The sequence below is a fragment of the Melospiza melodia genome, chromosome 5 (assembly GCF_035770615.1).
Source record: "Melospiza melodia melodia isolate bMelMel2 chromosome 5, bMelMel2.pri, whole genome shotgun sequence".
NCBI lineage: Eukaryota > Metazoa > Chordata > Aves > Passeriformes > Passerellidae > Melospiza > Melospiza melodia.
Window position 1 is genome coordinate 91,781,691 of NC_086198.1, and position 24,667 is coordinate 91,806,357.

The following is a 24,667-nucleotide window of genomic DNA, read 5'->3' on the forward strand; positions in this document are numbered from 1 at the left end:
TGCGTGTTAAAGCCACTTAAATCTTCTGCAAGGTTGTTTTGACAAATGAGTTTTCTTTCTGGTGAGTGTAAGTGAGTAATGAGATGATTGTGGAGCCCCAATCCAAACCTGGGGATAATTGGAGTCCTGATAAAATGCAGCTCAGCAATCAGGGCTCAGAATTAACTCATCAAGCCCCTCATTGTCTCTTGTGAGCATCCTGCACCCTCCTTGTGGAAGTGGAGCTCTAAAAGCACTGGAATTACCTGCAAGTGATTAAATTCTCCCCAAATTATGTTGAGGTTTTTAACTGAGCCAAAAACTTTCCCTGATAAGACACAAACCCAGAAGTTTTCTGGTTCTTCTTGTAAAATCTGAGGGAAGGAATCCCAGTGCAGTGCTGGGGATATCTGAATTGTTGCATTGTTTAAAGCTGGCTCAACAGATCCTGCAGCATAATTTTTTTTTTTTTCTGGTCTTCCAGAGCAAATCCCTCACTGCTTGGTCTCCTCTGACTTATTAATTGGTTTTGCTGGCACAATAAATCACAGTTGTGTTGAAGGGCCCCAAGGCCCCAGACTGGCTTGGGATGTTTGGATATATTTTATCTGCTTGTTTTTGTTTTTCAGTTTGCAGTTCAGCTTGGTATGTGTTCTGGGGGAGTTTTCTTTCTTTTTTCTTTTTTCTTTTTTTTTTATTTTTTAAAATATATTTGACTTTATCTATCTTGGAATTGTTTGCTTAAGTAGGAGATTAATTTAAATGTTTTTTTGAAACAAATCCTTTCACAATGGGTTTTTTCCCATGAGATGCCCGGTTTGCCAGCAGGAGATGAACTGCTGCTACCTGTGGGAGAGCACCAGGAGATGGCTCACAGGTCTCTTGTACATTTTTATGTCTGGAATCATCAGGAGAAAAACCTTTAATAAAATACCAAAAGGAACAGGAACACCCCTGATTTCTGAGGGTTCTGCTGCAGCGCTGAAACTCCACATGCTCCTGTGTTCTGTAAAAACAAAACAAAAAAACCCCACAACACTCACTGAATTACTTGGATTATTCACAACATTTCCTAGAAATCTGGCTGCAAAATACAATACTGGAATTAATTCAAAAGTGCCTGGGTGTTGTTTGTTTTGTTTTGGTTTTTTTTTGTTTTGTTTTGGAGTTTTTTTTATTTTTTTTTTTTTTGCAGCAGCAACAGATCAGTTCTTGGAGCTCTGTTATGAATTATCACTAAAGTGGCAGGGGAAGCTTGATGTTTTCATCTGGCTCTTCATGACAAAAGGCTGGAGTGGGGTTGGGAAGATGCAGCTGAGGTTGTGGTCAGCCAGTGGTGCAGGGATGTGGGAGAGCTCTGCTCTTGCTGACTCACCTGCTCTGCACTTTCTACCTCTGCTTTGGATTTTTTTTTTTTTTTTTTTTTTGCTTTTCCAAGAGGAGGTTGTGGTTTAATCTGTGCTCTTGAGCTTAGGTAATGGATTGACATCATGCTAGCAGGTGGTCATTGCTGTAGAAAATCTGTATTTTACAGAGAGCCAAAAAGCTTCACCCAGCACTGTTAAGGTACCTGTGGAAGGTCTGGCATTGGGGGACACCTCATGTAAATCCTATTTACATGATCTGAAGATCTGCCTGTGCCAACCCAAAGTATTTGGTTTAAATCTAAAGTGATTTATTGAGTTGGGACCCTAAAGATCATCTCTTCCACCCTTCCCATGGGCAGAGTTACCTTCCGCTTGACCAGGGTGCTCCAGGCTCTGTCCAGACACTTGCAGGGATGAGGCAACCACAACTTCTCTGTGAATCTTAATAAAAGAGTTTTTCTAACCAAGGTATTCAGGATAAGCTCTGGGTCCTCCTGGCTGATGAATTTTCTGCAGCAAACCCTCAGCAGTCCAGCCATGAGGTCTGGGGACACCCCCAGCCCCCCAGTTGGTCCCTGTGGCTGCCAGGGGTAAATAAATCTCCTGTGAGCCTTGCCAGGGACTCTCTCAGCTGTGAACCAGAGAAAAAGCTTAAAATCCTAGCAGGCATCCAGATTTATTTAATCATTGTGCCTCACAGTTTTAGCAGGGTGGGAGACAGCTTTGGGTGCTGCTGGCTGGCTGCAGCCTTGCAGTTGTTCTTGTCTGTGAAATGCAATAATTTGTTAGGAAAGAAGAGGATTTTTATGACTTTTGTCATGCAAAACAAAGCCCGAACTTTGCAGTTCAACCTCAGCAGGGATGTGTAAAATTTAGGTGTGTATTTACCTAAAAAAAAGTGGTTATAGCAATGTAATTGCTCTCATTTTGTCTGGAAAAAAAGAGAATTATTTTCTTAAGTGGGTGATTTTGCTGGAATCAGGCTGTGAGATGTGCCCACAAACTTGCTGTGGTTCATGTGGAAGTAGGGTGATGTTTAAACCTTTTTTTTTCTGGAATGTTCTGGAGATTGGAAAACTGATAACACTTGCACAAAGTTCTTCCAGATCTCTCCAGAATCCTCCAGCTGCTCTCTCCCTGCCTGAGTTACCTGACTGGAAGGTTACCTAACCTATGGAGGCACCAGGAATTTGTGTTTTCTGTGCAGAGTGGAAAGGTCACTTTGGAGGTGGATGCTCCATTATTAATTGAGTTTTCCTTTTGCACCCAAAGTTTGGGATTTGGGTGTTTTCCAAGTGGTGCAGTGAATTGGAGCCTGCAGGGAGTGAAACAAACCCTCTGAGAGCTCAGGTTAATTAAAACTTCATTCCTTTCTTGAAAATCAGTGTCTGTTCCTGGCTAGCGCAAGTTAAAAATCCACGAGGAGAAAAATTAGGTGAAGATGACTTTTTTAAACTCAATACCAGCATTACCAAGTGAGTTTTTAGGCTTAAATCTCTCTTGAGTTCCTTAATACTCTGTTACAACCAGGAACTGGGATGCTCAAAAGAACCAGGCTGGATTTAGGGTAATGCCCATGTCCCATCTGATGCTCCTTTACCTTTAAAAACTATTGAATGTACATTATTATCATTGATTCCTTTGACCCTCTGTACTTGACCTGTAATTCCTCTGAGAAAATGGATGCAAAAATGGTTTTCAGGCTCTTCCAAAACAATTTGCTGCCTTCTGTGCCTGAAAACTCCCTTGAGGAATCTGAAATTGCTTTTAAGGTGACAAGCTGATAGTGTTGGATTGCCAATCAGAGCTCAAAAAGCCTCTTTTAATGTAGTTTGAGGTTCCTGGCTTTCTGAGGAGAGTTTTTTGGAGGGGTGAAGAGGAGGAGATGCAATTCCATGATTCTGGAAGCCTGGGCTTGGATTTGACCGAGGGAATAAGCACTGCTGTAGATGAGAACAGTTTTCCAGGCTTGGTGAAAAGATTGCCTTGGAAATTGAGGGTAAAAATCAGTTGCTTCCAGAAAACTGCTCTGAGTTAGTGGCTTGTGCCTGCAGATGTTGGTTAGAGCTCCACAAGTGGCTTTGTCACCTGAGAGGTTGTGCAGGCGTTGTGGCTGGAATAATTCCCATCACCTGGGGTGTGAGAGGATGTTTTTAGTAATAAAGCTGCTTTTTCTCCCAGGAAATTGAGCTTGATTAAGGTTTTTGGCTTTCCTGGAGAAGCCTGCAGCCCTTGGGCTGGGAGTGCTGCTCCCACTTCAGCTTTTCCAGGGAATTTATCTGACATGGCTGAGGCTGAGCTTCCTGCTCAGCTGATTTTATTGGCCCAGGTGCAGCTGCCAGGTGCCACCAGAGCAGCAGTGGGACACTCAGTGCCACCTCTGATGGCAGCAGCTGCAGTCACTGCTGCTCCCTACAGAGCCCTGAGCACTAAAACTCAGCTCCAAAGCAAAATAGCTGCAGGGCAGGCACCTTGTCAGAGCTGTGAGAGGGCTGAGAGCAGCAGGAGCCGGGAGATGGAGCTGAGAATGTGAGGAGAGTAAGCAGAGAAGGCTGGGAATGGAATCATGGAATCCTGGAATGGTTTGGGTTTGAAGGAACCTTAAAGATCATCCATCACCCTCTTGCCGTGGGCAGGAGCAGCTTCCATCAGACCAGGTTGCTCCAAGCCCCATCCAGCCTGATCTTGGGTGGATGTTGGGATATCAGAACACAGCAGGTCTGGGATTAACTACAGGGGAAGGGCTGATGTTTTGTAGGGAAATCACCAGAGAAATCCTAATTATTCTTCTTTTTTTCTTCCCAGCACCTGCATAAAATTGAGTTTATTTTCTACTTATTCTGGTTTATTTTCCTGTTGCATAGTATGGGCTGAGGGAAGCCCTTAAGGAAAAGGAAGATTTAAGGTGAAAGCATCTGCTGCTTCTGAGGGTGAGGAGGGGGTTTTTGTTCCTGCAGCACTGAAGGATGCTGCTTGTTCTCCTTGGTCTCATGCTCTTCCCATGTTTTTCCATTTCTTTGCCATGAGATGAGTCCTGCAGGGTGGTCTGAGGGTGATTATCCTGACCACAGTGTGTTCTTCATGGTGCAGGAGGGCTGCACAGGTCTTGGCCAGCTTTAACTGTGTTCCAGCCCCTCCTCAGCCAAACCTCTTTTCTCTCTTTCTTTTCTCTCTTTCCTCTCTCTCTCTTTTCTCTCTCTCTCCTCTCTCTTTTCTCTTTTTTCTCTCTCTTTTCTCTCTCTTCTCTCTGTTTTCTCTCTCTTTTCTCTCTTCTCTTTCTCTTCTCTCTCCTCTCTCTTTTCTCTCTCTTTTCTCACTCTCCTTTCTCTCTCTTCTCTCTCTTTTCTCTCTCCTTTTCTTTTCTTTTCTTTTCTTTTCTTTTCTTTTCTTTTCTTTTCTTTTCTTTTCTTTTCTTTTCTTTTCTTTTCTTTTCTTTTCTTTTCTTTTCTTTTCTTTTCTTTTCTTTTCTTTTCTTTTCTTTTCTTTTCTTTTCTTTTCTTTTCTTTTCTTTTCTTTTCTTTTCTTTTCTTTTCTTTTCTTTTCTTTTCCTCTTTCTCTCTCCCTTTCTCTCTCCCTTTCTCTCCTCTTTCCAACCATATTTTGGGCTGGAGTGACACTTTCTGTGCTCAGGGCTCTGACTGGCCCTGTCAACACAGCTTGTGGCACTTCAGCAAACACTGCCTTGATCTGAAGGTGCCAACTTGCAGTGATAAAGATGGGGGGAGCATCAATTTGAAGGTCTTAAACTCTCCCCCAGGAAATCTGATGCCAATGGAAGGGTGTTTAACTCTGCCCTCTGTCTCTGAAGCAACTGCTCCTGACAGAGTCTGTGAAGTGTTTCTGGGACATCCATATGGAAACTTAGTTGGCATTTGCACAAATTCTGCAACAGCCACATCAGATCCTGCTCTGAACTTCTGCAAAACACCCATCAGACTTCCAGAGGAGCTGAACAGCTTCTGCTGTCGCTTGTGGCATCTGCTGCCCTTCAAGCAGCGGGGGTGGCACTCAGTGAGCATCAGGGAATGAGGGGGAAGCAGCTGCCAGGGCTGGAGGCAGGGCTGCAGCTCACAGGGAAGGTGCATCTGCCACCACAGAGCCTGTGTCACCTCGAGGTCACCCTGCATTTGACAGGCGTGAATTGCTCATGGTTTCAAGCTCCTGGCAGATGAAATGGGCTGAAGGATTCCAAACAGGAGTGATCTGAGCCTGGAGGTGCTTCAGTGACGGAGCAGACACCTGTCTGGGAGTGCAGTTCCTGTCCAGCCCAGGTTGGGGATTATTTGCAGGCCGAGTGTTTTGTCCCTGCCTTGCCCAAGGGACACGAGGCTCGGCTGCCTTTTGTTCTGCTCTTTCCTCCCCTAAAGAGGGAGGAACAGAGGATGCTTCCCTTGCCAGAGTCCTGGCTGACCTCTGCCCAACCCTCTGATCCTACTCCACCCTTGCCCTTCTTCCAGCTCCTGGGCTGCTTCTGTCCTGTCTCCAGCCCTCTCTGGTTTCCACCACTGCCACCCTCTTATCAAACCACTTTCAGTGGCTGGGGAGGGGAATAAATAATTTTCCCTGCTTGGCTTTTCCCTATTTACCCATCTCATTCCTTTAGGACAGGGAGGAAAAGCTCAGCCATGTTCTCAGAGCTGGGTGCTCAAACCATCCTTATGTGACCCAGTGAGTGGGAAGGTTGGAGGTGAAGCTCAGAACTTCCCTGAGGCTGCAATCCTGGATGTGGTTGAGGTGGAAAAAGCCTTCCCCAGGCTGATTTTTTTCTCCTCTGGATGTGGTTGAGGTGGAAAGAGCCTTCCCCAGGCTGTTTTTTTTTTCCTTTGCAGGGCTGCCCAAACTCTCCTGGCACTGAGGGGAGTGTCAGCACTGTGGGTGCTCAGCTTTGAGGAGAGATTATGGTGTCCATCATGCATTTTGGAGGAACCAAACCCCAACTTTGGGACTTAGTTTGCGATTGAGGTGCTTGTGAGGGACTTTGCAATACTTCTGATGGCAGCGGGCACCTTGGCTGGCTGTTGTCCATCCCTGCCACATCTGCCAGCAGAGATTCCATAGCTGGTGGTGCCCTCAGTGTTCAGGTGTTTCCTGTACTTTCCCCACTTCACTTTTTTTCTGTCTGGACAAGTTTCCATCGTGCAGGGCTGCAAACACCCCAAGCTCTGCCAGCAGCAGAGGGTGATATCCTCAGTCTGCTTTGCTGGATGGGGACAGCAGCACCCTGGATGCTTTTTGAAGCCTTCAGAGCACTTCAGGGCTTATTCACATTAATTCCTGTCAGGCTCTAAGGTGAAGGAGGCAGAGGTCAGGAGGGGGGTTAATCTGAGGGGCTTTATCAAGTATCCCGCACCTTTGATAAGTAGTTTAGGAGTCATCTGGAGGCTTGAAGCTCCTGCAGGCCCTTTGCACCCTCTGAGCCCTCTGGGGGGATGCTGAGCTCCATCAGCTCGTGGCAGGAAATGCTGCAGCCCCTGTCCTGTGTTACTGAGTTCCTGTTTGTGGCCTCACTCCTGTGGGTTTGTGTTTTGTGGTGGAGAACTTTTGGCTCGATCCCTCAGAGGCAGCATGTGCTGCTTTCAGCTGCTGCCTCCACATTTGCTTATACAAGGCTTTAAAAAAAGCCATCAATATTTTAGTTTCCGTTCAAGCCTCTGCCTTGAAGCTCCCCCTTTTCATTTCACTGTAGTGCCTAGAGCCAGCTAATGAAATATCTCCCTCCTGCTTCAAATTAAGCATAAAAGACTTGTTAGAAGATGAGGAGAAGCTGCTGAATAATCCTGGTAATGTAAAAATCGACATTCTATAATGTCCCTAATTCTCCTAATTAAACATGATACATGAGTGTGCTACAAGAGTCCTCCAGCTGCTCCCTAATGAGATGTTGCAGGGACCACTTTGCTGTTGGATGAGGCTGGGTTAAACTCTAATTAAAGCCTTGCGAAAGGCTAAGGAGTTGTCTGGTGTAATTAAGAAACTTGTCTCGCATTCTCAGTGCTGCCACCCCCAGTGACCTGCTCCTCTGCCCGTTGGGGAACTATGGGTCTCTCTGTCCATATCAGGTATCTCCTTGGAAACTTCTTTTATTTTTTTTCCATTTTTCCACCTGTAGTTTCAAATTGCCGTGTCCCAAAGCAGTGGCGCGGCCTTGGCTCGGTTGAGGTGTTGAGTTCGGGGTGGGCTGGGGCACAACTCTTACTTTTGGTGGTGTTTTTATGCAGCATTTTCATCCTGTTGTGGCTTTTACCTGAAGGGGAGCAAGGTGTTGTGGCTGAGTCTTGCTGCCCACACTGTTGGCATGAGGAAGAAGCCTCTGAGGCCACCCCAAAACATGCTGGGTGCCATTCCTTGAACGCCGTGGGCCTCGCAGGGCCTCAGAGCGGCGCCTCACAAGGCCCCGGCGATGGCCGAGAGCCTCGCAAGCGTGGACTCAGACTCGGACACCACAGACACCTCCTCACTGCCAACAACAATAGCAACACGCCCTGAGAGCCTGCCCTCTTATGACACCCCCCTCTCATTGGCAGGGTACCTCAAGTGCGACACGGACGATGCGAAGGAGGAGGTGGTGAACGAGGAGCTCTTCGACGGCGTCAACTCCACCATCGTGTCCGCGGACAGCATCCGCTTCTTCGTCAACGTCAACCTCGAGGGCACTCCCAGCGCCACCGGTGAGTGGCCCCAAAAAATAGGGGTGGCAAAGGGGGGTTTGGTCGTGCTGGTGGGATTTCATGGGATCACAGTAGATTGGGTTGGAAGGGATCTTAAGTGTGATTTCTTTAAGGGTAGGGACGGCTTCTGCTAGGCCAGGTTGCTCCAGGCCCTGTCCAGCCCATCCTTGAACCTTTGCTTCTGGCACAGTGTTTTAATATCCTCAGTACTGATAAATGATGAGGGAGGAGAATAGCCAAGCTATTCACCAAAAAACTTCTGTCATTTTGTTTTATTTCATATGCAATTTTTAATTTTTTTCTTTTGCACAAAATCCCGTTGGCTTAATTTCCCATAAAATCCAGTGCTGATACTTAGTGAATCCTTTGAAAAGTAAAGCTGGAAGAGGAACTGAATACAGATCTAAACTGAGATCCCACATAGTGCCAAGCCAGGTCTGAGAAACAGAGGTTTTAGGAGAAAATAAAAATCAAGTCATACAGCTAAAGACGTTTTTTTTTGTGGCTGGTAGCTGTGACAATCTTTCTTAGGTGTAGCAACAATTTTATTTTTCTAGAAAATGTTTTCAGTTTTAGTAAGATAAGTAGTTCTGCATTAGACAAAACTTAACCTTCTTTATTCCCTGGAAGTGTTCAAGGCCAGGCTGGATGGGGCTTGGAGCAACCTGGTCTGGTGGAAGGTGTCCCTGCCCACAGATGGGGAGTGGAACTGGGTTATCTTTAAGGTCCTTTCCCATCCAGTTTGTGAAATTTGGATTTTGTGGGATATACCTGGGAAAACACAGCTCTGGGATACAGAGCAGCCTGGACTTGTCCCAGCAGCTGCAGCCTGCCTGTGTGGGCTATTTTAGAGGTTAATGCACAGGCTCTGGCTTATTCTTGGTGACACAGTGTCAGAGAGTCCTTTAAGTTTGTTAAAAGTTATTTTTGAGTTACATGCAAATCCCAGTTGATCTGCAGTGAGCAGTTACTGGGAATGGTGATGCACACTAGGCACAGCCTGGACTCCTCTTTGACTGTCCTGGACTCTGCTTTTTGACTCTGAGCAATGACTTGAACTTAGGAATAATATCCAGCAATTTCCAAGCCTGCAATTTTACAAATGCCATCTTAATTGAAAGATTTAAGGGAGCTGTGCTCTGCTATGACAAGTCAGGACTCAATGCCGTGGGGTGCATTGTTTGGGGATGAGGAATGCAAGTGCTGTGGATTCTTCTGCATCTGAAGAAGTTCACTTTCCTTGTGTGTCCTTCTGGGCTTTTTTTGTTTTCCCTTCCATTCAAAACAGGACAAAAAAGGCTGCCTTATTTCCCTGAAGCATTGCTGTTTGTGCTGGTGATATTAGTTGTATCCCTTTTTTTTTTTTTTCAGCTGAGATGATCAGAATTTTAAAGGAAAAATGGATTTCTGGTGTGTTGGGGTCCTGTTTCAAATGGAAGGCTGGAGATTTTTAAAATGAGTTTCAGACAGAGCAAAACCCCAAACTTTCAATAAGGGGATATGTGAAAAACTAGATTTTTCCCCCCCTTTTACAACATCAAAGTGATCCAGGTAGCCAAAATCCGACTTTTTCACTGTTATGCAAAGAATTCATCAGAGTCCAGGGGTAGGAGTCATCTGGGCTATCAGTTCTTTTACAGAGATGGTTTTACTGGAGTTTCTTCCAGGCTGGATTTTACACACATCAAATCAGTCTGCGGCTGCCCAGGGCACAGCTGATCCTCCTGGAGGGGTGGCTGAGGGTGGCTGAGATGAGCCCCTTAAAATCCTTCAAGAAAAACACCCTGAACTTCTGAAAAAAAATACCCAATTCCCAAACTGAGGTTTAATTATGCCAGAGCCAAGGTGTGTCTGGGAGTGAATTGTTCCCTGCACAGAAATTCCCTTCCATCACTGCCACTCTTTGGGAGGTTTGTTTTTATACTCAGGTTTTGATTTCCTAGAACAAAGCTGGAACTGAACCTTTGCATGGTTTGTCAAAGCTGGAAAGAAGGGAGGAATAAAAGTGGGGTTTCTCCAAGCAATGCCAGAGGCTCCAAACACCTAATTTCCTACCCCTGGGGAGCTGGTGCACCAGGATCCTACAAAATCCTCTGTTGCTCTGAAAACACAGAGGAAAACCAAGCATGGGAATGGAATCTTTGCATCCTCATCTAATTTTCCTGTGTTCTCCAAGCTGGGTGAAATGTTTGAGTCAAAATGTGCTCTCTTGGCTGAATGTGGTGCCCAAACTCTCTCCTGCTGGAGATTTTTTTGGGTCAGCTGCTGTGAGTTTGCTGCCCACCTTAATAAAGGGCTAAAAAGATCCAAAATTCACATTTAGGCAGGGGATGAATTGGAACCCTGGGATGCAGGTGCTGGCAGGCAGTGAAGGTGGAATTACAGATGCAGTGACAGCTCTGCATCATCCTGTTGAGCTGTTCCTCTCTGTGTGATGTGTGTGCAGCTCTCCATGAGCATAATTGGATGCTCTCCACTGCAATTCTCTTTTTAAAAAGATCACTGTGTGGGATTAAGCTTTGAGCCAACAAAACCCAGCACGACCAATAAAACTCCAACAAATGACCACTGATATAAAATACTGGGCTTTGTGCACAGGTGTGTGTAAAACAGGATGGCTTGAAGAAATCTGGGGTTCAAGGTATGGCCTGTGTTATTTTTAATTAATACTGGCTGCCTTTGCAGGGAGTACTGAGCCCAAAGCGGTGCAGATGCCTGAGGACTAAAATGTTGCTCAGTGGTGACATTTGGATCATTTCTCCTGGGTGTTCCAGTGCTTCCTTGTGTTAACTGATGGAAGTTTTTTTTTTAATTCTTTTCTGCTTTTCATCCTTGTAACTTGGATTTTGGTGGTAACATTTGTTTTCAGCAAATATTCATAGCTCTAAGAGGAAGGTGGGTGTTTATCTGAAGCTGGAGGCTTTTGGACCTGGGATCTGCATTTTTGGGGGAAGATCAGGGTGGTTTTTAGGCTGAGGCTTTTTCTGAAGTCACAATAAATGTTTGCAAGTAAAATCACAGAATTGTTTGGGTGGGAAGTGACCTTTAAAGGTCATCTAGTCCAACACCCCTGCAGTAAGCAGGAATGTTTTCCACTACACCAGTTTGCTCCAAACCCCATCCAACCTGGCCTTGAACACTTCCAGGGATCCAGGGGCAGATCTCTGGGCAATTGGGCCTCACCACCCTCATTATAAAATAATTTATTTTTCAAGTCTAATCTAAATGTCCTCTCTGTCAGTGGGAAACATTTCCCCGTTGTCCTGGCACTCCAGGCTTTTGTCCAGGAAAGCTTTATCTGCAGCACACCTGGAATTAAATACAAGCAAATAAATACAGCAGTTTGGTTTAGGCTGGGCCTTAAATTTAATGGACAGGTCATGCAAGTGAGTCTTGGGAATACGTGGGGGCACATCCTTGCCATCAGTCACAGCGTTCTTATCTCCTTGGCAGCTCCCTTAAATCAGCCAGGCACGTATTTTCATCATTTGAATCTTGAGTTTTTCTTTCAGTTTCAGGTTTTAAAACAATCATTTGAATCTTGTTCTTGTACTTTGGGCTTTTAAAACAGTTCTTTGGATGCTGTTTTTGTAGTTTGAGGCTCTGAAACAATTCAACCTCTCCTTACCCACATTGCAGGAGGTTTTGCACAGTATTTCCTCCACAGATTTGTGGAGCTGTAGCTGCCTTACTTATCCCACTTGCAGCTGATGCTCAGACTGGAGATTTTAGAGAGTTTTGGGGAGCACAAGCCAAACTCCTGCCGGCAGTGAGAAGCCAATTGGAAAGCAGGATGTGGCTCTGCCAGGGTGTGGGGGCAAAGCAGCGGAACACCAATTACGCTTCAGGAGAAATTAAAGGCTGTTCCACCCTGCTCAGACTGATCATTCCTAGATGATGTTTTTCAGTTTTGGGTTTTGTTCAGTTTTAGGTTTTAAAACAATCATTTGGCTCTTGTTCTTGCACTATGGGCTTTTAAAACTGTTCTTTGGGTGTTGTTTTTGTAGTTTGAGGCTCTGAAACTCAGCCTCTCCTTACCCACATTGCAGGAGGTTTTGCACAGTATATCCTTAAATTTCCTCCACAATTTCTCCAGGATTTGTGGAGCTGTAGCTGCCTTACTTATCCCACTTGCAGCTGATGCTCAGACTGGAGATTTTAGAGAGTTTTGGGGAGCACAAGCCAAACTCCTGCCGGCAGTGAGAAGCCAATTGGAAAGCAGGATGTGGCTGTGCCAGGGTGTGGGGGGGAAGCAGCGGAACACCAATTACGCTTCAGGAGAAATTAAAGGCTGTTCCACCCTGCTCAGACTGATCATTCCTAGATACAGAGAATCAACAGTTTCCTGTGCTCCTGAGGCACACACGTGCACGCCCGCCGCCACAAAACACAGCATCCAAATCCTGGCCCAGCCCCTGCCCAGATGACTTTTTTTTCCTTCAAGGGGACGAGTAGAAAAGCTGGATGCTGGCGCCAAGGATATTCCAGGGAGAGTAAGGTCCAGAGACAAGTGGTCTGGGCTTGAATGGGTATCACTCTGCACACAATAGTCACATTTCCTCACATTAATACCAAGGTCCTTTTTATGTCTCGAGGCACAATGCTGACCCACGCGTTCCATCTGATAACTCCTGTTTTAGCAGTTTGATGTCAGAGTGGGATGTTGGGCTCCTGAGGCTTCCTACCCTCTAATGGAAAGTGGATATAGCGATTGTGTGCCGGGGAGGGGACGGCCTCCCTCCGAATTTCCTGGCCAGGGTGTTTTCAAAGCGCTGCTTAGGAAGCTGAGGGAGGTGTGGGGGGAGCACGGGTGCTTCTGCACGGAGGCAGCAGCCTCCCTTCTCTGTGCTTCACCTTGGTGCTTTGGAGCAGCTAAATCCCCCCTGTGGGGTTTAGAGTGCATGGAAAAAAATGCACATTTTCCCCCTGCTCCAAATTGATTGATAGAATCTACCACAGGTGGGTTTTTTCATGAAATATTCGGCTTTTATTGCACATGGGTGTCACAAGTGACACCTTGCCCCTAATCAATCTTTGTGATGTCCCCTCTCTTCCCAGTTCCCCACCCAGGAGTGTAAGGGATGGTTCTTCACCTGCCCTGCTGTTTTTGCTGCTCCAGAATCCTTATTCCCACCTGCCTTTGGCCTGGGGGTTTGTGGGATGAACTGAGTAGACTTCAGGCCCTTTTCCTCATCACCTCTTGTGGGAATGTGGGAATATGGAATAATGAAGGCACAGTTATTTATCTAACAATATTTAACTAAAATTACTCAAATCTAATGGTGATTAGTCCAAGCTCAGTACAACAAAGCAAAGAATCCTGCTGTCCTGCTGTTTTTGCTGCTTCAGATTCCTTATTCCCACCTGCCTTTGGCCTGGGGATTTGTGGGATGAACCCAGCAGACTTCAGGCTCTTTTTCTTATCACCTGTTGTGGGAATGTGGGATAATGAAGGCACAGTTATTTATCTCACAATATTTAACCAAAATTACTCAAATCTGGGAGTGATTAGTCCAGGTTCAGGACAGCAAAGCAAAGAATCCCTCTGAGGTCCTGTTTGTGCAATCCTTCACTGCTAGCGGTGTGTAAGAGGTGTCACCAGTGCTCCTGACAAACTCCTGTCATGCCATGTGGTGATGGGGTTTTATTTAAATATCTTTAAGGCAGATTTGAAAAGCAGAACAGTTTTTTTCTGCTCGCAGTGTGGTTCGACACAAGTGGCTGAGTCTCAGATTTGGGCAGACCCTTGATAAAAAGCAAAGATAAAATAGATTTTTTTAGTTTTTTTAAGTAATAAGCCCTCAAAATCTTAAATGCTTCCAGTCACACCAGGTCTTTGCTATTTTTCAGGGAAAACCATGGAAGTGCTAATACAGTATTCTGCTCTGATTTATTTTACTGTGCTTATATATATTTACTGTGAAGATGCACTGGGGAGTGTTTGTAGATCTAAAGAAATGTGCCCAGCCAAAAATCTCTTTTTCTCTAATTTCCACTCCTTTTATCCCAAAATAAAATACTGTCTTAAGATGCTGCAGGCATCCAGTGGTGGCTTTGCTCCAAGGGCTTTTGGATCTTCTCAGGTGTTAAGGGCAGCACTGGGGACCTGGATGAGGAAAAGGATGGAAAGGGATCCTGGGTGGAAGGAGATCTCTTAAGGCAAAAGGTGAAAAACCTTAAACTTTGGTGTTTGACTTTCAGGGGTTTGTTTTCAGGCTTGCATGGCAGATGTTGTTACCTAAGCAGGGGGTGGAGGGGAAGCAAGGAGGGGATTTTGTTTCTCAGGGTTGCTCTCAGGGATATTATCAGGGCAGCTGGGATGAAACCAAACAAATAAACTTCCAAGCATTAAATCTCATTCGTGTTGAAGTTGGACGGGGCCTGTTTGGAGAATAAAAGGACAGACAGAGTGTGCCACAAGGTCTGATGGTGACAATTCCTCAGAGTTGTCACAGCTGAGCTCCCTGGGAGTCGCTCGTGGGGTTCCCAGTAAGGCTCCGTGCCTGTGTGCACGCATCCCAGAACGTCGGGATGCGCGTGGCGCCTTGATCTGCCTGCCAGGGGATGCGTTGCTGACTTTTTGGCTTTTCCCCTGGGCAGGACCTGGAGCAGAGCCCAACAGATAAGCTCAGCCACCCCTGGCAGCTCTCCCTCACACACACAATAATGCCCCTTGCTCGCTCGCTTGCCTAAAATAGGCTTTTGCTGCCTGCTCTGTCCGGCAAGGAGCGCCACAAAAATAGACGTGAAAATTTCACGTGGTCCCGACCTCCCCGTAGAGTTTCATTGTGACATTCAGGTGTGAAATCTCAAATTACTGAGATTTTTAAGTTACTGCTCTTGGCTGAGGAGATTGATGGCGAGTTTCTTGTAGGGTGAATCCAGGGTTTTCTGTATCCATGTTATCCCCATGAAGGACTCCTTTGTGGAGGTGCAAGGGCCAGTGGTGTTGACTCTTTTTACCCCTCCTTGGCTGGAGGGAGGCAGGGATGGTGCTGTGGAGGAGGAGAAAATGAGTGGCAGGCTGGTGGTGGTTGGACTTGAGCTTTGGATGTGTCATGGGCAATCTCCTGCAGGGTTTGATCCCAGTATGCCCAGCAGGAAATAAATGGATATTTATTGTGAACAAGGCAGAAGAACACTTGAGAAAACTCTGTGTATTTTTCCCTTCCCTTTGTCATGTTCCAGTGGATTTGCTGCTATCCCTGAGTGATTTTGTAGCACTCCAGTGAGCATTTAAGATACCAGCCCAGAACTGGGATGGACATACCCGTTCATCTCCTTGCCTGGATTAAATCTGAGCCGTGTGTTGTTGGCATGAATGATGAATGAAGCTCTGGGCTTTCCAAAATGCCACCTCCATACCCAGAACAGCTTTTTTGAGAAGTTTGAAAGATCCTGCTCCAACAGATGTAATGAGATGTTTTTGCTTGTGTTGATAAAGCAGCACTTGGTGCTCCTCCAGCTGGGTACGTGAGAGAGCTGTCAGCAAAGATTGATACACCTCAAAAATGATAAGAGGAACCAAGAGCTGCTGCCTGATAAAAGCACAACAAGAATTTCTGTTCCATTTCCATGTATCCATGAGGACAGGCTGCAGCTCTCTCTTCAGCATGTGCCTGCTATTGTTCAGGATCGTGGGTATTTTTTTGTCTCTCCAGAACTATTTCTTGCAAAAGCAGATAAACCAAAACATGTTTTCTCCTCAATGAATATTTATGGGCTTCCAAATCTCCCCGCATACTTCTGCATGTGTAATTAGGCTGGAAGTTGGGTAAGTGAGCATTGGAGAACTACAGATGTGAGAGCCTGGGGAAAATGCTTGATGTTTCTGGTTTATTTGGGTGCTTGCTTTTTAATAATAAATTGCACTTTTTAGATGAAACAGCTTGTGTTTTCCAAAAGGCGCAGCAAAAGCAGGAATAATTGGGGCTGTTGCAGCAGCAGACTTGTCTGGTTAAGTGATGCTTTTAATCACATGTGCAGCATCCAAGTGAAATTTGGAGAAGTTGGGTGATGTAACTGAAGCCTCTGAACCACCTCATTGTGTTTAGGAGGAGATGAAGTCAATCCTTTATCCTTTCCCTCTTTTTTACAGCTCTGCTCCCACTTTGAGTTGGAACCTTTGAATCCCATTGAGGGCAAAACTCAAATTTCTGTTTGATCAGCAATGATTTTGTTTAAAGCAGCTTTCTGCATGCAAAAGATAATAGTTTTTTTTTTTTTTTTTTTGGAGTTCTGGAGTTTTAACATAAGTTGCACCCTCAGCTTATTTTTGAAGAGTAGCAGGGCTTGGCTTGAAGGTGAGTGGCCAAGTCATGGGATTGCAGCAGCTCTTACAGGTTAGGATTTGGAGGCAGAGCTCTGGAAAGGAAGCAAAACCCTCATCTGAATAACTTAACTCCGTGTTACATCTCTGTAGTTTTCCACAGCTTGGCCTCTGGAAAAGTTTTGGTCTTCAGTGGGTTTTTCCATGCTGCTGCTGCTGCGCTCATTCAAATTAAAGCTGTTCATGTGCTTCATTTTGGTAGCAGCTCAGGCTTTAGGGGGGCTTTTTTGGGGAACTTAAGGAGAAGGATGCCAGGCTGGAAGTGTTTAAGTCCATGTTGGATGGGGCTCGGAGCAGCCTGGTCAAGTGGAAAGTGACCTCAATGGTCTTTAAGATCCCTTCCATCCCAAACTGTTCCATGATTCTCTGCACAAAAAGTACCTGAGGGACAAATAATGCCACAGAGATGCTGCCTTGGCTGCAGGGACTGGGCTTTTGGCAAATACAGCTTGATTTTGTTTTGTTTTGTAGCTGATACCCAAAAAATGCTTTGTAGTTACTCTAAGAAAATGTTATTGTTGGCTCTTGGAAGTTTGAAGTGGGAATTTCCCGGGTTCCCCCATCCTGTGTATTCAATGACATTTACTAGTCCCTAAACAGCAGTTTTCTTTCCCAAGAGCTTTGTTGCTTTCTGCTCAGATTTATGGAGGCAGCGTGGTGAGTTGACAGGACATTAATGTGCTCATCTTGGAGTCACTGCCTGCAATCCCTTGGAAGTGCCTGGCTGTTATTGTTGACTCCTTAACGAGGACAAGGAGGGTTTCCAAACGAGGGTGACTCATGAAATCGTAGCCTCAATCTATCAAACAACGATGCATTGGATTAAATGATTACTTCAAGGATTAGGAGTTGGATTTTTGGGGAGGTGGAGAGGGAGGGGAGAGAAGGGAAGAGTAAAAATACATCAGGGTTACAAAAACCCAGCCAAAAAAAGCTGCAAGACACAATCCCCTAGTGAACAGATAATGCCAATCCAAGCGTGCTTGGTTCACGCTTCCAAAATGGGAGATGTTGTAAAAACTGAATCTCTGCTTTTCTCTAGAGATCATCCCCTGCCAAGAGAGTGATGCTTCACCTCCTCCTGAGCCTCCTGCTCGCCTCCTGCTGCCTGTCAGGTACCTCTGATAGTAACACTCTTCTGATGTGGGTTTTTTTCTCCTTCTTTCCAGCTGAAAGTGAAGGTGCTGGCTGCGTGTTACTGCACACATCAAGGAAGGTAAGTAGAGGTGCTGTGTGACCAATTTGGTTTTTTCATCATCCAGAAGTACAGAAAAGGATCATGAAACATACTTGAGGGGCTGCTTGTCGATGGCCTAAACAAAAGGCATTTAAATGCTTCTTCTCTTCAATTCCTCTCCCTTTCTTTAAAGCTAAAATGCCACGTGCTGCTCAGAACAATTTCTCTGTAATTCTGATTGTTCCACTGCTTTTTGTCACAGACAATTCCTTGACATGTTAAATCATCACTTTCTCTTCTGCAGCTGCCTCCACAGGGATCCAAGTGTGTCCTGGCTGCTGAGCTCCTCTGGAGCTGGAAACACACCCAGCAGACATGGCTGGGGTTTGGTTCCCTCTTTATTCCAGCTATTCAGTCATCCTTCAGGAGGTTCAGCAGGAGTGAAATCCCTGGAAACAAGGCTAGGAGGGGGATTGGGAGCCCACACTTAGTTTACACTTGCTCCTGAGACTGTAACTCACTAATGATAAGGTGAAAGTGCAAAAAAAATCTCTCTAGGTTTTGTTATTCAAACCTTCAGCTATGGAAGGGCACAGAAAGTACTCAGGGAGGAATTGGGTTGGTTTTTAATAACTTCTCTGTGAGGGTGGGGAGGCCCTGGCACAGGGTGCCCAGAGCAGCTGTGGCTGCCCCTGGATCCCTGGAAATGTCCAAGGCCAGGTTGGACAGGGCTTGGAGCACCCTGGGGTAGTGAAGGTGTCCCTGCCCATGGCAGGGGTGGCACTGGGTGATCTTTGAGGTCCCTTCCAACCCAAGCCATTCTTTAATTCTCTGATTTTGCATTTAGTACTGTGTGAAGTTTTGCCTTTAGAGTTGGGAGGCTCTTGGTGCATTAAGTTGTCTTGACTTTGTGCCTGAAGGAGTGGCTGTTGTCATGGGAACTTGTGGCATCAGTGATCCTGGTAAATCACAGAATCATTTAGGTTGGGAAAACCCTCTAAGGTCACAAATCCAACCATTCCCCCAGCACCACTAAGGCCACCACTGACATGTCCCCAAGTGCCACATCCACACAGCTTTTAAATCCCTCCAGGGATGGGGACTCCACCACAGCCCTGGGCAGTTGTGCCAGTGCCTGAGATCTTGGATTTCAGGCTTTGCTGCAGGTTGTAATTTGAAGTTTTAGTTTGTCCAGCTTTGTAAGCTTTGGGGGCTTTTTAGGGAATCCCAGAGAGCTCTTTTAATTCTGCTTTGCTTTAGGACTCTGAGACAGCTCAAATCCTGAAAAGATATTTCAGAAGTGTGAATTAGTAGTGGGAGGAAATGTGTGATAGCTTTAGAAACCTTTTCCCCAAGTTAACAAAAAACCCCAAAGCAAATCAATACCAAAGAAAACACCACCCCAAACAAAACCACCACCAAAAAAAATTAAGCATTGTTTGGTATAGAATCATGGAAAGTTAAAATAAGCAATTCTATGCTCAGGAATGAAAATGTCTTTATCCCTAATTTGTCTTGTCTAATCCCAGTGCCAAGGTTCTCAGTCATACACACTTGACTGAAAGTAACCTGAGAACTTAATCACTTAAAAGTGCAAATTCTAAGCCCAAACTCAGGATCTGCCTCTGATAAGAAATAGTTGGAAACTGCTAACTCATAAGTGTCTCTTCTATTTTGTTTTTCCTTTTCAGAACTGTAGGATTCTTGCTTTTTCTGGCCTGTAGTTCATGCTTGAGCATTTTAGTGTGCTGTGGAGCCACAAATACCAGAGAGCTTTAGCAGGGCTTGAGAAAAAGACACTTTTGCCAGTTTTTCCCTCCAGGGAGGATGAGTGGAAATTTTGTGCTTCAAATGCAAAGGAAATTGAGACCTGACTCATGGAGGAGATGGCTCCAAGTGTCTGGGAAGGGGGAATCACCAGCAGAGAAGTGAGAAGCTTTGTTTGGAGAAGTTTCCCTGCAGGTTGTCCCTGTCTCTGGTGGAAGCCTGTGGTTCTGGAAGGGCAGTTTGTGTCTCAGGCAATTTGCTATCTAGCATTTGGTGGGCAGGAATAAAGGCTCTTCACACAGATTGAGCTATTTAATCACCATCACAGAGTGGTTCTGAGGGAATTGGCCCAAAGCACCATGGCAGCAGCCCAGGCAGAGCTCTGCTCAGCAGAATGGGATTTTTTGGACACCAGAAAAAGTGTGCTGGTGGCTCTAAGTGAAGGTGTCTCCCTCCTGAGCAGCCAGCCAAGAGAGAGCTTGCATTTTGAGCCTTGTTGATAAGTTAGAATGTGTGATTTTGGCCTGCCTGAAGTCAGGGCAGGCTTTTTCAGTGTTTTCCCCCTTTTTTGGCACAACAGCCTCTGTTCTGTCACGGTGCAAGTGGAGCTTTGCAATCAAGGATGCCCAGAGCTGTTCAAATGGCTCTTGGGTAGCTGACTTGGGTTTCTTCCTAAGCAGTTTCCAGCATCGAATTTCCAGCATCAAGTTTCCTGGTGTGACTTGACTATCCAGCTAAAAATATTAGAGAGGGAGCCTTCATTAATCTGCCCTGAACCCAGTGGGGGTCCTGGCTGGAACAGTTGTGCCTGAGCTGTCTCTGAGGCTTTGCTGTGCCAGTGCTTCCAGTAATTTGATTTTGGTGTGTCTCAGGGAGTGATGGATTTCTCTCCTTTCATGGTGGCTGCTTGCCTTGTGATGTTTAATGTGCATAAAGCCTCTTTAAGCTCAGAGAGTAGATTTAGATTGGGTGTTAGAGATGCTCCCTTTTGAAGGTGGTGAGCCCTGGCACAGGGTGCCCAGAGAAGCTGTGGCTGCCCCTGGATCCCTGGAAGTGCCCAAGGCCAGGTTGGACAGGGCTTTGGAGCACCCTGGGCTAGTGAAGGTGTCCCTGCCCATGGCAGGGCTTGGAACTGGATGAGTTTAGAGTTCCCTTCCAGCCCAAACCATTCCATGACTCTATAATGCCTTCCCTAATCTCAGGGACTGATAATAATGCTAAATGGATGATAAATATGAGTCTTCCCCCTATTTCCTATAAAGGACCAACAGCAGGGAAATGAAACAGCTCTGGGGCATGGAAAGTTATTTTTCCAAGGCATTGCTTGAAGCCTGTGGCTCAGCTGGAGCTGAATCCTCCTGATTTGCAATGAGCTGCTGCTGGTGCTGTCAGGCACAGCTCAGTGCAGGATCGGGGTCGATTGAGATGAGCTGGGGCCTTCCAGTGCCTGAAGGGAGCTACAAGAAAGACAGGGAAGAGATCATTTAAAATAGTCTGGAGTGACAGGACAAGGGGACATGCCTTCAGACTGAAAGAGAGTAGGTTTAGACTGGATATTAGGAAAAAATTCTTTATCATGAAGATGGTGAGGCCCTGGCACAGGGTGCCCAGAGCAGCTGTGTCTGCCCCACCCTGGAAGTGTCCAAGGCCAGGTTGGATAGTGCTCTGAGCAACCTTGGCTAGTGGAAGGTGTCCCTGCCCATGGCAGGGGATGGAGCTGGATCATCTTTAAGGTCCCTTCAACCCAAACCATTCTGTGATTCTGTGATCTGGGCAGATAACCCACATGAATGCCTTTCATTAATTTTTTTGCTGTGCCTCACATTTCTCCTTCTGCTATTCTCCTTCTGGCTGCTTCTCTGCAGAAGCTGGTGACACAAAGCCACCTTTGCTATTTTGAAAACTCATTATTACAGGTGTATGTTAATCTGTTCTCACTTTTGAGACAGACTCAGTGCTTGCACTTCTGAGGTGGAGTTGTAGCTGTGTCACCGTCTCTTCTCCTACGAGCAGATGGCTCCAAAGCCTTGGGGGTGGGAGCTGCAACGCTTCAGAGAATCCTCCCTCTCAAGGATGCTGTGGAAAGAGTGATTGATGCAAAGTAAAACAGTGCTAATTGCAATGGATGTGTACTGACAACTTGATAGTTGCTGTGATAATTACAGTAATTAGGGAGATGTTAGCATTTTTTTGCCTGTGTCTATAAATGGAAAAGGTAAGAGAGAGTGTGCATGGAAGGAGAGGACCCATGAGGGATGGCCCTGCACCCTGGGGGAAATCTGGCATGGTCCTGGCTGTGGAGGCAGCTGGGGATCAGATTTGTAAAAGCAATTCAGAGCTTGGTTCTTCCTGAGCTTGAGGGGAACTGAGGGTTTCAATGTCTCTTGACAATCTGGTTCTCAGCATCACGAATTGAGCTTGGCAGCTTTCCCATGGGAAGGAAGATCCATAGAACAGCTCAGTTCCCATTTCCTCACTCAGGCTGTTGAAGGAGAGGGCCAGCACTGCCAGCCCTCCTTGTCCAATGCTTGTGTGTGGATTTCCGAGGACTCTGCAATGGGAATTTGTAGTTTGATCACTCAATTAATCACCTTCCCACTGACAGGTACAGAAAGGAGTTGAGGTCTACATATCTCAGACAGGTAGAAAAATTATAAAAGAAAAGCCTCATAAAATCAGGCCTGCTTTGCTAAATTAATAGCTGGCCTGTCACTTCTAAGTGCAGCTAAGTACTTTGCAAGTTCTCATGCAAAAACATCTTGAAAATGAGAGTTTGTTAACACAACAGTCTATTTCTAGGGTAGAAAACAAGTGCACCTATATAAACAATAAGCTCAGTCCCATAAGAAGATAGATAAACAATTAGCTCAGTCCCATCAGTGAAGGTAATATGTAAACAATTGAAGAATAGAGAGATTTGATAGACAAGTAAAATACCTTTTACTAACCAATAGAGTAATTAGCAAGAAAGCTATTAACCAGTTTAAGTTGCCCAGGAGGGCTGTAAAAACTGTATTAAACGAGTTGTGTGAATAAAGAATTAACTTTTCCTGCATGAAGAGACTGAGTTCTGACATACTGGGACTGTCTCTTCTATCTCAAAGCCAGTGAGTCTGGGACAGCAGAAAGAACCAGCAGAGAGCTGGGATAGTTTCAGCCTCTGCTGTCTTTTATTCATTATTGCTTTAAAGCTAAATCTACAAAGGAAGAAAACTTCCATGGAAGTGGAAAGAACAGAAATTTAGCAAATGTCAGAAAAGTTGATGGGCTGGATGAGATTCCCCACCTGCCACTTCAGGCTCCCTAACTGGGAGCACTGGGGACAGATTGTTCCCAGTTTGAGGACAACTGGGTTGACGTAGCACTGAGATTCATACTGGTGATTTTTCATGCTGCTGAGCTCAGTGTCCATTTCTCCCAAATTACTTTCCCTTGTTTTTTCAAACTTCCTGAATTACTTGAATCTAAAAAAGATTTAAAATGCTACGGTAAATATTTTGACTTTTAGACCAACTTATTCTAGGCTTAAAAAACAACCAACCACAAAAAAGCTTTTTTTAAAAAAATTCTGCTTTCTGTGTCAGTATATATATGGGTATAAATGGTACCTGGGCATTCACCTGTGGGCACACTGTTAGGATAAGCCTTGAAAATGCAAACCTTCCATGCATTAATGCATAAAATGCTTTTTCTCCTGTGATTTCCATGGGCAATAGAATCTTTGGTTGGGTGCTAACCTCAGCAAAACTGCTTGTGAAGGACCCAGATTCTGCTTTGCTGGTTTTGTGTACAGCTGTCTCATGCTCTTTTCTCAACACAGTACCTGAAATTAAAGAATTTTGAGGAGGAGGTGAGAGCCCAGAGAGACCTGGATGGTTTCTTGGCCAGAGCCAGCATCATCCTGGATGAAACAGCCACGTCCTTGGACGATGTTCTCCGGGAGATGCTGAGACATTTCGCCGAGGATCCTGAGAACATGGAGCCCAGCTGCAACTTCGAAAAAATCATGAACACTTTATTCACAGATTCAGGGACCCCACGGGAAGGGAACGGTAATCAGCTCTTTGCTTTGCCTGCTGGGCTGCTCTTCATTTGCCATCCTTGCCATGGTGGGGTGTGCTGGACAATCACTGTGTGGTCCCCAGGCTTGCATGTTGCATGTGATCCCATGGGCTGATTTTTTTTTTTTTTTCCATGTCATTTAGACTGAAGGGCCTCATTTCTCCTGGGTTTTTGTGGTTTGGTGGAGTCTTGCCCCTGTTTCATTAAGATCATCCATTGTGGTGCTCTCTGGGGTGTCTTGTCTGTGTGGACCCTTTTGGTTTGCTTGTCGTCATCAGCACTGGCTCCTTTGCCTTGTGATTCTCCACCTGAATTCACACAGGCTGAGGAATTTTGCCTGCTTTGGATGAGTAACTGGGGAGGGTTGATCCTTTGTGTCACTCCCAGCCCATTGGAGGAAATTGGAGACACTTGATTTTCCTCCAGAAGCTCAACTGGGGCAGCCCTAGCCAAGGTTGTTGGCTTGGTATCACCTTAAGCTATCAACAACTGGTATCACCTTAAGCTATCAAAAAATGTTGTAGTGTAGTCTAAAAAAATACTGCCTTGTAGCCCAAGATGTGAAGAAGCTTAACTGAGCATTGTTTCTCTGTAGGCATCCTTGATGGTTCAGAGCTACCAGGAACGATTGCACTATCATATCCAGCGCACCTCAAATGTAACTGTCACAGCCTGAGTGAATTTGTTTAACAGATATGTCAAGTCCTGAGCATGTAGTAAGCATGTTCATGCTTTGGTTACTTCTTGCTACCTGTCTTTAGAGCTTCGCATTTGTAATCCTTTTAATTTAGGCTTTCTGCCAATAAAGAACAAAAAGTAAGTAGTGCTGTAAAATAGTGTGAGAGCAGTAGCTGGGAAGAGGGGGAGAGAGGGCAGGGGATTGGGAAGGTGACATCCCTCCCAGTCCTGTCTGTGTGTGTGTGGTGGATAATGCTAATCTAATAACCCAGTACTGCAGGAGGATGATGTTGGGAGGAGAAAGCAGCTGCTTTTCTAAGCTGTGAATAGTTTAAGGACACAGTTCAAAAGCAGCAGGGCAAATGTTTCCATCTCTCTCTGTCAGCCCTCACCCCTGCATTAGTCCACTGGGCAGATAGGAATGCTTGGGATTAGTAGTCAGCTTCCATTTAGACAGAAATGTTATTTACAGCTGCAGAATAAATGAGGACAGCCTGTGATGTTTCCCTCTCTTCTCTTCCCAGTTCACCTCTTATCAGACACAATTCAAGGGGTCACAGCCACAGTCACTGGGGTGCAGTATCAGCAGTCCTGGCTCTGTATCATGTAAGTACCTGGCTTAGATGAACAAAATCACTGA

General features: G+C 45.6%; 1 protein-coding gene across 5 annotated transcripts in view; it reads left to right on the plus strand.

The window, feature by feature from the left end:
- Positions 1 to 24,667, plus strand: part of SLC4A11 (solute carrier family 4 member 11) — a 98,206-nt gene that overhangs the window by 21,047 nt on the left and 52,492 nt on the right. For 4 of the 5 annotated variants that reach the window (XM_063157858.1, XM_063157856.1, XM_063157860.1 and 1 more), the window contains exons 3-7: positions 7,871 to 8,014; positions 17,513 to 17,559; positions 23,108 to 23,339; positions 23,945 to 24,007; positions 24,552 to 24,633. In XM_063157858.1, the coding sequence (XP_063013928.1) occupies positions 7,871 to 8,014; positions 17,513 to 17,559; positions 23,108 to 23,339; positions 23,945 to 24,007; positions 24,552 to 24,633 (568 nt within the window). The remainder of the gene's footprint in view (positions 1 to 7,870; positions 8,015 to 17,512; positions 17,560 to 23,107; positions 23,340 to 23,944; positions 24,008 to 24,551; positions 24,634 to 24,667) is intronic. The other variant, XM_063157857.1, reaches the window with a different exon arrangement.